Below are 13,344 nucleotides of genomic sequence, written 5' to 3' on the forward strand. Positions count from 1 at the left end.
ATCGAAAATTAATGAATATTTACAGATTAACATAGCTTCTTAATTATAATTTTTTTTAACGATTTCCGCAATAGAAATTGAAACGCCAAAAACAAAAATGTAGTTATGTTCATGAGTTATTATGATTATAATCAATCGCAATATACAACAATAATTATTACTCACGCCGACCCTGTTTTCTGACTTCTGTTGGTAAAATGTCAAAAAGGCGGTTCTAGAGTAGAAAGAAAACATAACAGCGCCAACGAAACGAACGAAGTTTATTTCAAATCAAACAAACAGTCCTTGAAACAGCATTGTTCACAGCAGATTGTGAGCTGTTTTTATTTTAGTGTTTGATTATAATTGTAAAATCTCGACGAATAATGCGCAATAAAGTGATTTATACGGATTGTTTTTATTAGTATGTTCGTGATGGAAATTGATAAAAAAATTAGGATTATTTCAGAGCAACAGACAGGGCACTAGCGCCTATTTTTCAAAGCAATTAACGCATGCGTGTTGTTTTTAGTGTTAGTAGTGTCAGTTTGCTACAGTAACAGTGGGTAGTCATGGCGAATCCAAGAAAATTTAGTGAAAAAATAGCTCTACATAATCACAGGCAGGCAGAAGAGACTGCAGCCTTCGAGAAGATTATGAAGGAAGTTATAGAAGCCACGGCGAAGGTAAGTAAAAATATCATCTTTTCAAATTTTCCCAATTTTGATGAATGACAATGTAAACAATATCCCAGTGCTTCTTTCTGCAATTTTAACAGTTTTAAGCACGATCTAATCGTGTTGTTTTAATCCGTATACGATGCTATTATCATTAGGGTATATAAAATGCGAATTTAAATATTCCTGATGGTGTTTTGTAAAAATAAAAACATTGCAGTACAATCAACAGAAAGATCTGTGACAATCAATAAACTAGTACAGCATGATTTGACAGCAACAAATTAGTGCTTTATTGTATCCTTATTGCTCTTTTTGGTTGTTTATTTATGTTTAGGTTGTAAATAAAGACAAATTTAAAGGGTTACACATAAAAGGTATAAGGGATCTTTCTATTGATTTTGAGATAATTGTCTTCAAAATTTATTATCCTTTAAAAACTCTGTAATGCAATAATACTGCATTTGCAAAACCTTTAGTTTTGTCAACAATGTAAATCTGTGCACTCATTGCTTGCAACTCTGAAAATAATCTTAAATGGATTTAAAAACATTAACAAAGTATCTGTATAACCTTTTAAATGCAGCAATATTCCCAATAAAGTTTTCATGCAAAATAAAGAAATAAAGATCCCATACAATTTTATGTTATACTTCATTTATTTGCAACTGGCAGATTATTCTTCTTCTTCTTTTGGCATCGTAACCCTGGATGGTTCTTTGCCTGTCTGGCTATGTCTTTTCAGGGCCCCGTTGCCATATGTGCAAAGTGTGCAATGCACACGGGCGCCATCCTTTAGAGGCGCCAAAACCCAGGATCAAAAATTGCAAAAAAACAAAAAAAAAAACAAAAATGAATTTTAAAATAAAAGTTGATGAATTGAATAGGATTAGGTATACATAGGAGAAAAACAGAATACTTCGGCCATATAATTAGAGGGCCCAAATACCATCTACTTCGTCTTATAATACAAGGAAAAGTGGAAGGAATGAATTCATCGAAATGAACTGTCATGGTTGCGAAATATTAGACAATGGTGTGTAACCACAGTAGAAAAACTATTTCACGCAGCAGCCGTTAGAGAAATGGTTCAGAAACTCGAATGTTCACAAAGCAAAAACTCCGTTTTTAGACAGTTTTTCGCAAATAACTCAAAAAGTAAGTTGATATAATTATGAACACTGTAAACCCAGTAGAAGTAGAGTTGTAGCTAATGAAAAGAAGGTTTTTATTCGTCAAATTCCAAATTGAATATTTTAATGTGAAATAATCAAAAAATGAAGCACTGAGGAAACCACTTTTCTGGGAAAAACTCATTACAACTTCTTTAAAGTGTTTAAAAAAAGCTTTATTTTTGTTTTTTCAAAAAGTTTTTAACATCAAAAGTAATTTACGCTCAAAATAAAGTTGGTCTCTTTTTTTGCCAAAATAAATCAAAAAATCACCCCCTAATTAGCACTCAAATTAAATGAATCGTTACCACTTTACCATTTAGTTTATATATCGCCTGGTGAGAACAATAGTGACGAAACTTCAAAATTAACATTTAGAGATAATCGTATTTGAAGTTTTGATGAAACTGCTAAACTGCATACTGCATACTGCACACTGATAATAACTGACTAATAGGTAATCATTTTGCAGAATTTTTCTAATAATATGCTTTCTAGATATGTAAACCAATTAGTAGAAGTAATTTTATTTGAAGAAAAAATGGATATTGTATTCATTTTTGATTTTTTTTGTGCGTTACGCCATTATTGCATTATCGAGGATGTTTAATTTGATGTTTCGCCACTATACTTTACTACTACTATACTACAACAGTTTAGTTTCTGTTTTAAATAATTAAAAAATTTACTTTTAAAAATAAATTAAACGCATCAAATAAAATATTTTATTGTACACACCAGTTATTCGCAAAATGAAACTAAAGTACAATAGAAAAATAACAAAATAAGATCTTAGTAATAATTATGAAAACGATAAACATGATAAAAGATAAAAAGTAAGCAAAAGAACTATGAATAGTAAAATTAAATTCATCATTTCACTCACGTCTGTTTCGTATTTCAAACTACTAAAGAGATGATTGTGGGTAGAAGCAATTGATTTATTTTGTAAGACTTCTTTTTAGAAATGAATATTGGTTCTTGATAGTGTGGAATTAAACAATACTGATCTAAAGTGGATAGACGGTTTCTTGGTTTGCTATTTCTAAGTACCTAAGAACAATTGAAACGGAGTTTCTCTGTAAGAAGTTTTGTAAAAAAAACACAAAAGCAAAAACGACCACATAGACAAAAGTGCTCATTCGCCACTATTGCACATTGTACTACTATCTTTAATAAAATATCTAATATGTCAAATACATACAGGCACGGCGTAATTACAGATTCGCCAGTGTTGATATAAAGTTTGGTGTGCTTTCGTCGTTAATGCATCAAAATATTTGACAAATTTACAATACCATAAAGACTTGTAGGCGCCCTCTAGTAATAAGGAAATTAAATAATTGTTAGCCGATATTGCACAGAAAAGAGGGCATATTTAGATATCGATTGATGGACTTAACTCAAAAACGTTGATTTTCGTGTTTCGCCACTATTGTTCTCACTAGGCGATATTATGTATTGTTTATCCTCGACACCGTAAAGTACAAGAGGACGGCTTAAGTAAAAAGATGTATTAGGTTTGTTCGTAGAACGATCAGCAACCGTTGCCAACCATCATACGCATGTGTGTTCGTAGTCTAAGAACGCTAACTGTTAACTGCGCAACACTAACTGTTCACTGTGCATGCATCTGATGGTTGGCAACGGTTGCTGATCGATTGGATCGTACTACGAACAAACCTATTGTTTACCTATATAATCTGTAAGTTTCATCGGTTTAAAGTGCTCATTTTTGAAAAGATTTGGGTTTAAAATATTTTTTTTATCTTGAAAAAAATTCCTTTTTTTCAAAATACATAGCTTAAAAATTATTAGTGATACCAAAAATCTCAAGCAGTATAAAAATATAGGTTTTTCTTTTCGGAATATTTTGGATTTTTTGTTTTCCTGTAAGACAAGAAAGAATTAGTTAAGATTATGGTTATTCAAAATTTCTATACACTGGTGATTATTGACTTGTTTAAGCCCTTTTAACTACAGCCTTTTCAAAAGTAAGTACTTTGAACCGATAAAACTTCAGATCGTATAAACATAAACAATACATAAGTAAAATAACTTGTGGTGAAGCGGTAACAATTTATTTCATTTGGGATTCCAATTGGGGGGTGATTTTCACGATTTTTTTTACTTAAAAAAAGGGACCATCATTATTTTGAGCGTAACATACTTATTTTTGATGTTAAAAACTTAAAAATCAAAAAAATAAAGCTTCTTTTAAACACTTTCACTTTTTCATATAAACTATATTTTTGCTAAGAATATTTTTTTCAATAAAATACTTAATTTTAGAGTTATTTTCGAAAAACCGTCTAAAAAGATGTTTTACTTTGTTGAAAAATGAACATATTTGCTTGCAAATAACTCAAAAAGTATTGACTTACTGAAAAAACTCTATAGAACTAACGTTGCCTGTAATTAGTCATTTTATCCAATTCCTTTTTTGAACGTATGTTTTTTTGCCCCTGAGAAGGGGTGAAACTCACATCCAGGGCAGAAGCACACATCGGCACAATATCACTTTTTTATTTGATATGTTAGCTGTGTGTATTCCAAATTTCATGTCAATCCAAGCGGTTCTTTAAAATTCGGAGGTTTTGCAATATTTTACTCTGAGTGATTGAACTATAAATATGAGTTCTAAAGTTCAGTTTTTTGCTTTATTCCAAGATCTTCAAAAAAATAAATAGAAAAACGATCCAAAAAGCCTTAAGAGGCACGAAAATCCTTTTTTGCACACAGGCACCAGTAACCCTTACGGGGGCCCTGTGTCCTTTCATTCAGATCTCTCTTGTGTCCTTCTCCTCCATTGTCTTATATTCATGGTTTTCAGGTTGTCTTCCACGTCATCCACCCATCTCGTCCTGGGTTTTCCTTTTTTTCGCCTTTCTACTGGTTTCCACTGTAATATCTTCTTTGTCGTTTTCGTATCTTCTTGTCGCTGAACATGTCCCAGCCATGACAGTCTTTGACTTTTCACAACTCTTACAATATCATACCCTTCATTCAGTTCATTAACCTCGTCGTTTCTCCTGATTCTCAATGTGCCGTCTTCCTCTTGCACCGGGCCATATACTTTTCTCAGTAACTTTTTCTCGAACTGGCAGATCATTGCAAATGCAAATCTTCACTAATCTGCAAACAGCAGGTAAAGCAGTTAACACATTTACGGACACGACTGCCTATGCAGTCCCTAATAAAGGAACATTACTGGGTGAAGATGAAAATGTGTCTGTGAATGTGTTAAACGTAAATCACTCAAAATAATATCCTCCCCTATTGAAAATGTAGGTAGTTTTAGATATTATTTTTCAAAGAGTCCACCCTGTTCACATCGACATAACAATACAAACCCATGGATTATACAGTGATGAGCGTGCTAATTACTGGCAAAAAACGCAAAATATCGAAAACATGATACATTGTAAAGTAAAAAGGGATGAAACTAGTGGAGGTGGAAATTATCTATATAAACGTATAAATTAACATTACATTACCTAGTTTCCCACCTTTAGATGTATCAGAGGAGCATGACAACTGTCACTGTGACAGGAGGATTTTATAAAATACTCCTGTCACAAAAGTTTAAAGGTGGGAAACTATGTAATGTAATGTTAATTATTTATACGTTTATAACGATAATTTCCACCTCTACTAGTTTCATCTCTTTTCCATCTTTTGTGTTATTTTTCCAGTTATTTATTTATTTATTTTTACGGGCAAGCCCAATTCTATAAAAATACATTACATTTTTTAATTGAACATAAAGTGTTACATAAATACGTCATGTACAGATAATAACAATAACATAATATAATATAAAAAACAGACATACAGAAATATAAATATAATATAGAAGTAAATGGAAATAATAGCATAAAAACAAGTTAACAAATTACAGACGTTTCACTCAAATATTTAAATTTCTTTTAAAACGACTGATGGAGTTGTCAAACAGTTGTAAATTGTATAGGGAGTTTGCTAAATTCAAGACTCTGGGTACGAACGAAAAATGTGAATAATTAAACCTATGGAAGGGTACATAAAATGTTTGCACTGTCTAGTGATGCGAGGTGGTACAAACAGTGCGATCTTATTAAGTTGTTGAGAACAACTGCATATACCATTTAAGATGTTGAATAATAGCAAAAGGTCCCTTAGTTTTCTCCGGCTTGCAAGAGAGGGGACCTGCAGTTGATGCTGCCATACAGTGTAATCTTGATAGGTGCGAAGCTTAAAAGCAATGTAACGGACGAAACTATTTTGGACTTGTTCAAGTTTCCTAATGTAGACCAAGTAGTGTGGGGACCACACTGAAGAACAATACTCGAGGTGAGACCTGACCAAGGAGAAGTAAAGAACTCTAATACTGGATACGTTTGTAAAATCATGAGTTTTTCTTTTTACAAAACCCAACATTTTCATAGATGTTTGAATAATATTGATGATGTGAGTATTGAAACAAAGAGAATTTTCCAGTGTAATCCCCAAGTCCTTGATTTTATTTACAGTGTTGAGCAATTGGCCATCAATGTAATAGTTTGATAATATTGGGTGATGAGTACAGTTAAAGTTAATTGCACATGACATTTGCTGGAATTAAGGTTTATACCGTTAAGTGAACACCATACAGAGAGATTAGTCATAGGTCTGGATCCCACGTATGAAAAAAAAGTTGATTAATAGCAAGCTTAAAATTTGTTAATAGCTTAAGGGTGTCTAGTCGGACAAACTTTTATATATGGGAATACTGGAACAGGGGCAGTTTTAATTGTGGAACAGGTTAAAAATTTGGAACGGTCAGAACACGAAAACGGCACATTTATTTTGTCCGAACAGAGATTAAACTCTCATGCAAAAATCAGACTGCTATTTATCACCAAATGGGCGTTTTAATGAGTGGAACATGTAGAATATGTCAAATGAGAGGAATAATGACAGGTGATAAATAGCAGTCTGATTTTTGCATGAGAGTTTAATCTCTGTTCGGAGAGTTTAAGTCTGTTCTGTTGGACAAAATAAATGTGCTGTTTTCGTGGTCTGACCGTTCCAAATTTTTAACCTGTTCCACAATTAAAATTGCCCCTGTTCCAGTGTTCCCATATATCAAAGTTTATCCGACTAGACACCCTTAAGCTATTAACAAATTTTCAGCTTGCTATTAATCAACTTTTTTTTCATACGCGGGATCCAGACCTATCAGTTCTAATTGCAATATGGCAGCATCATAATGATTTTTTTTTCTATTCTCATACTATAATATATCAATTATGATGTCACTACCTGTATCATAATGAACTTCATTATGATACAGATTTTCAATAAGATACAGATTTTTAACCAATAGAATCGTGATATGGCATTCGCGATAAAGGTGGTACACCAGCAGTGACCAATGGCGAGTCAAATACATACGCTTTGACAGTTCTCAATATGTAAACAAACCGTCAAACTGACAAACTACTGAATTTATTTGTGTTACAAAATTAATAAATTTGAATATATTTTTTGTTGCGAATGATCATAGAAAAAATAGTGTATATACAACTTGCATTTAATTATCATTATGAAGTTCGTACTCTATACGAAACTCGCCGCATATGGCTCGTTTCGTAACCCTCATACTCGCTTCATAATGACCATCATTAAATGCTCGTTGCATAATATACTATTATAACTTTAAAGCACTTCAAGTCATGTAGTGCACTCATCACTGTAATAGGTATGAAAATCATGTGTCAGTGTTGGAGAATCAAATAGTCTATACATTCTATTGATATCTAAGATGTAAGCAACATGCATATATGTTAGAAACTTCTGATTTACTTATAAATTATGGATTTCCATCCAGGGCTCCTGTAAGGGCTGCTGGCGCCTGTGTGCAAAAAAGGATTTTGGTGCTCCTTAGGAATTTGGGTTCATGTTTATTTATTTATTTTTTAGAAGGTAGCTCGATAGGTAGGTGCTTGAAATAAAGCATAAAACTGAAGTTTAGAAGTAATAATAAGTTTTAATGAGTTTTCCCCGAAAAGTGCTTCATTTTTTTTGACTATTTCACGTTGAAATATTCGATTTGGAATTTGACGAATAAGAACTTCTTCTCATGAGCTCCAATTTTGCTTTTACTAGGTCTATAGACTTCATGAATAGGTACACCATTTTTTTCATTTTTTGATAACAATATTTTTCGATAAAATACTTAGTTTTTTAGTTACTTACGAAAAACCGTCTAAAAACATGTTTTTTTTTGTCCAGAAATAAACATTTTCACTCACAAATAACTACATACTCAAAAAGTATTGATTCAGTTACAAAACTATATAGAACAAAAGTTGCTTAGAATTAGTCAGTTTATCGTTTATCCATTTCTGGACTTACTTTAAACCTACATTTTTTCACCACCGAGAAGGGGTAATATTCACCCCCCACGTAAAAGCAACTAATGACACAAGTCCAACTTTGAAGTGGAGGGTAAGGGTAGAACCTACATCCAAATTTTCGTGCAATTCGTTAGTCACCCTGAAAATTACACGGTATCGCCGTATTTCACGTCCACTTACTGGGCTATAGGTACAATAGAAAAATAAAAAAAACTATTATTGTAGTAGCGATATTTTCTGAGACTTTGCTGTTGCAAGTTCATCAATTACATCTCTAACATTTATATCATCAAAAATTTCTTGTTCAATTGCTACTATTGCTTGCCCAGGCAATCGTTCTTGAAGCATTGTCCTAATGATTTTTAACTTTGAAAAAGATCGCTCGTCAGCAGCTAAAGATACAGGTAATGTCAAAAGAATTCTTAGTGAAATGCTTACGTTTGGAAGGTTGAAGATTAAATTTTTTTCAAATATATATTGTAAAATACTTAAGGCGGTCGGTGTCATCAGGTAATGAAATAGTTATTTATGAAACAGTTCATGAAGTATGCTTCATGATACATGCTAAGTTCGCAAAAAGTACTTCACGCACAGTTTCATACAATATTTTATCTACGATAAACAAATAAAAAAGCTGTAACTCTTCATCACTGGAATTCATTTCTATTCTACAATTTTTAGAACTTTGACATTTAAAAATTCTAACTTCTTTCAAACCACAAAACTGTCAAAACTTTTATCGTAATTTATTGCTCATTATGTCATCACCATGACAACGCGAAAGGTAAGGATATTTGATTATATGAAAGTGTGTCAAAAACAGTGCGAAAAAGTAAATCCCATTTAAAATACATTGTTACTTCACGCACACTTTAAATCCTTCACGCACTGCTATCTATAATGACAGTTTTCACAAACTAAAAACTTATACATAATATGACATAGAGTAGATAAATAACTTTTTAATTTCATTAAACAAATCATTGGAGTCTATACCTTATCGTTATTACCCTGATCTGTCAGTCATTCTTCAAGAACAAAACAACGTTGTAAAAGATAGCTGTCACTTAATTTAAATATGTTTCGTGTGTATTTATACCTAATCCTATTTAATTTCTCAACTTTTGTTTTAAATGTTGTTCTGAAGCTATTTCCTTGTGGCATTTTTATGATTAACTATTTAGATGGGAAATAAGCCACAATTAAATTGAAACAATAATTTTATTAACGTTTCGACGCCCAAATCGGGTGTCGTTGTCAAAATACAAAATACTACTAAATTAAACAAAATGTTGTTGCTAAGTAAAAAAAATTCTTCTAATAATTTATTTAATCTGACTCATTTATATTGGCAATTCAGACGTATATTATACATTTTAAAGTAGAAGACTTTAAAATGATATCGCCAATATTTTTGTTTTAAAATTTATTTTTATTTTTTTTGCAAATTATTTTTCAATTTTTGACCCTGGGTTTGGCGCCCCTAAAGGATGGCGTCCGTGTGCATTGCACAATTTGCACATATAGTAGCGGGGGCCCTGTTTCCATCTCTTCTTCTGTGTCAGATTCGGTGCCTGGCCTGATTGAAATGATTATTATAGATTGACAAAGCTCTTCAATGTTATTATCAACAGTCCACAATCTTTCTTCCTTTTTTTTTTGGGTTATGGCATTGGTCCAGTTATTTTCCTTCCATTTTTTATGGAATTTAATAAAAGTTGTTTGATGTCTTTCAATTTAAAAGTTGTATATTGGCCACTTCATTTTTTACTTGAGTCTATTTGAACTCTATTGAATTTAGTTGACAATGATATGGTGACAAACATAATACTGTTATTCCTTTTGTTTTTGCCATTTCGCTACTTGCATATTTTTTATAGTACATACCTACTATTTATATTGTCTTGCAATTTATAATAATTATGTTTTTAGCATAGTCTAATCATTTGGTATTGTTTTGCTTTAGAGCCACTCAAATATATCTAGTTTGTTCCATGACACTGGTGGTAATTTTTTCACTAATATTGAGTGATAACTGATATTTTAAAAACAACGACAGGAGAAGATTCAATACTTGAGAAAAGTAATCCTTGAAAATATCAGAATTCATTTCTTCATGGTCATTTTTGGTGGATTTTGAAACTAACTCATATAAACCATTCTCTGCAAAACCACGTTCCCCTCCAATTATGTGATTATTAGTCTTCGACCCTATGCTGTTGGAGCATTTAACCCTGTAGAATTTAAACCAGTAGAAACTAGAAAGACTTGTCAAGAACTTGTAATATTTTTATGTGTGCATACTTTTGAAATAGTATAATTTTTGTTTAGTCAGGTTTCATCTAAATAGAAAATGCATCTTCCTTCTAATTTAAACCTTTTTATCATTCTCAAATATTATCTTCACCAACAAACAATCTCTTCTGTATCATTAAATATGTAGTCTTGGCGATGAAGAGAATTATCCCACATTTTTGGGCAAAATAAGTTACTTAACTGCACCTCGTTATTTAGAACACAATGAAAAATACAATGATGAAGTCAGCTAAGTGATTATTTAATATAAGATCAATTTTTCCAAAACCCCCCTTACCAAAAAGCCCTCTAAATTTAAAGCATATTGTATCTTCGAAGTCTCTACATTAGTGTTGAAACAATAGTATTCACACGTAAATCTGCAAACAAGTTTCAAACGACACTACGAGCTATGAATAATGGGACGGACTTTGGTGGCTAACCTTGGGTGACAATGCATAGAGGTCAAATAACACCACAGCCCTCGGATAGGTAGACACAGAGACTGTTGGTTTGACAGAATAGAAGAACCAAAAGAAGTCTGAGAAGATTTGAAAAAACTAGATTCAGGTCGCCCTAAACCGCCCACCAATGGAGAAATAGTTGGAAGAGGCCTATTATATCTAGTAGTGGATTACTTAGTGAAGGATGAGTAGAAAGAAGAAGAGATAACTGGGCAAATAATAAATATTGTGCTATTGCAGTTTATTCATTTATTTTTTTATTTATATTCAATGTTTCCCGATATTTTAAGTGTGTAGAGATATTTTTTTCATTTACGTGTATGTAATGTGACAAGACACTTTTCTAAATTTAAAACAATATAATATATACTTATTTTAAGAACATCTAATCCTATGTACATAAAATTACAGTGCTAATAAAAATAGTGATTTATATTCTAAACTTTAGTTAATACTACTGGTTTGAATAAAATCAACATAGAGAAAATAATTTGCTTAGCTGACAAATTCAATGGAAAGTATCATGAATTTTATTTTTTTTTCATTGCCATTTTACTAATCTATATTTTTTGTTGTCTTTCAGTACATTTTCGGTCGTTTAGTGATTTATCTTGTGCTATTTTTACTAGTATACATTCTTCAATTCTACTTATTTTGCTGTTCCACACCTTTTTCTGTCTAGTATCAGATATCTGAGTTGTGTAAAGATTGTTTAGTGAATCTTGTGGAGAAACTCTTTTGAAGTGAATACTTATTATTTTGATTATGGAAGAAACAGGTCGGCTTTCTTTTATTTTTTCAACTGTAATGATAAAACGACCGAAGAAATAGGGATGAGGAAGAAAAAGACAAGATGGTCAATTCTTTGCGAATGGGCAGCTAAACCTATTGTCAATTGCTAGAGTTGGTAAAACCATACATACTGAAATTAGACACATACCTACATGAGAAAAGCCATTACACCCGATGAAAGATTCACAGCAACTCTCAGATATCTTCTCAGACTCGTCGTCATCGTTTGTAGTTATTCGAATAGGTTGAAGTACCACAAAGATGGGATGTGTATGTCTTCTTCCCAGTTCCAGAGAAAATTGCTTTTTTCTACGAGCGTGCAAAAAGTCTACTTTCGCGCACGCGTTTTAGTTTTGAAAGTTTTACTTTTCCGCACGCGTTTTACTTTTCCGCACGCGTGTAGATATTTTAATATGGCCTTAAAATAATTATAATACATGCAATAAACTAATATTTAGATAATATTTACTATTTTATTTCAAATGTATCTTATTGTGTTCCTGTTTTAATGAAATTAACGCGACAATTCGATGAAATAAAATTATTTTGACATAATATTCGTAAGTCAAACCGGTAGACAATAACAGTCGTTTTGAATCATCGTCATGGAAACCAAGATCGTCATCATGCTAACTAATTATATTGAAAGTTTGGTTTTGACAACCTTGTCTATTGGGACCGTGCAAGTTCGGCAAAGCGACACCTATTTCTACGCTCTGCAACTTTATTCGCACTTTTAATTATATTGACCAATTATATTAGTCCTGGTTACTAGTAATTGTCAAGGCCATAGTCCAAAAAAATAATAAGAAGAAAAAATAAGATTCAGGTTATGTTATTAAAACGTAAACAATTGTATGTAGTAAATAAAATTAGTTATTAAAATGCAGTACTGCAAGCAAAATACAATTAATTAAATTTACCTTTATATAATAATTGCATATCATATCAATATTGTGGAGCAACATATAATTTTTCTTCTCCAATGACAATACATATGAAATGTACGTCAATTTGACAATTTCAATTGACAATATGAATTATTTAAGAAAGCTGCAGTATTTCTCCGCTATTCGCGCACGATCGTTTCACGTATCCCTTCCAAGTACTTGCACACCGCGAATATGTATTTTCACTAGTAATACCACTAGAGGTCAAATTATTTCCGGAAATTTTTGTGAGATCATGAATATTTTGAAAATTTCCCGAGTCGCAGACGAGGGAAATTTTCTAAAAATATTCATGATCAAAAAAAAATTTCCGGATATTAATTTGACTTCGCGTGGTATTCGGTAAGAAAATTCCACACCAAATTTGCATTTGAAAATCCAAAGCTGCATGAACAGATTAATAGCGCGCCATAGCTTTGTCAGCAATTATTTAGGCTTTCAAATTCGTAATTTCTACTCATTGTAGTTGCATGGGAATACCATTTCAAGATAGAAAATAGTATATTCTTCAATTTTACATAAGTTTTGAGTAACTACAAGTGATAGAAAATGAATCAAAACTAAATTATGTAAACAAATAAAAACCAGTCTGTCAAAAATGTTCTGTTATTGTAAACGTCAAAAAATTTCCACTA

General features: G+C 31.8%; 1 protein-coding gene across 2 annotated transcripts in view; it reads left to right on the forward strand.

Annotated features, from left to right (window-relative positions):
* The first annotated feature begins 268 nt into the window (after positions 1–268).
* LOC126880386 (CREB-regulated transcription coactivator 1) overlaps positions 269–13,344 on the forward strand; it is a 375,806-nt gene continuing 362,730 nt past the window's right edge. For both annotated transcript variants that reach the window (XM_050644219.1, XM_050644220.1), the window contains exon 1: positions 269–665. In XM_050644219.1, coding sequence (XP_050500176.1) covers positions 552–665 — 114 coding nt within the window. In that variant the 5' untranslated portion in view covers positions 269–551. The remainder of the gene's footprint in view (positions 666–13,344) is intronic.

This window comes from Diabrotica virgifera, chromosome 2 (assembly GCF_917563875.1).
Source record: "Diabrotica virgifera virgifera chromosome 2, PGI_DIABVI_V3a".
Lineage (NCBI taxonomy): Eukaryota > Metazoa > Arthropoda > Insecta > Coleoptera > Chrysomelidae > Diabrotica > Diabrotica virgifera.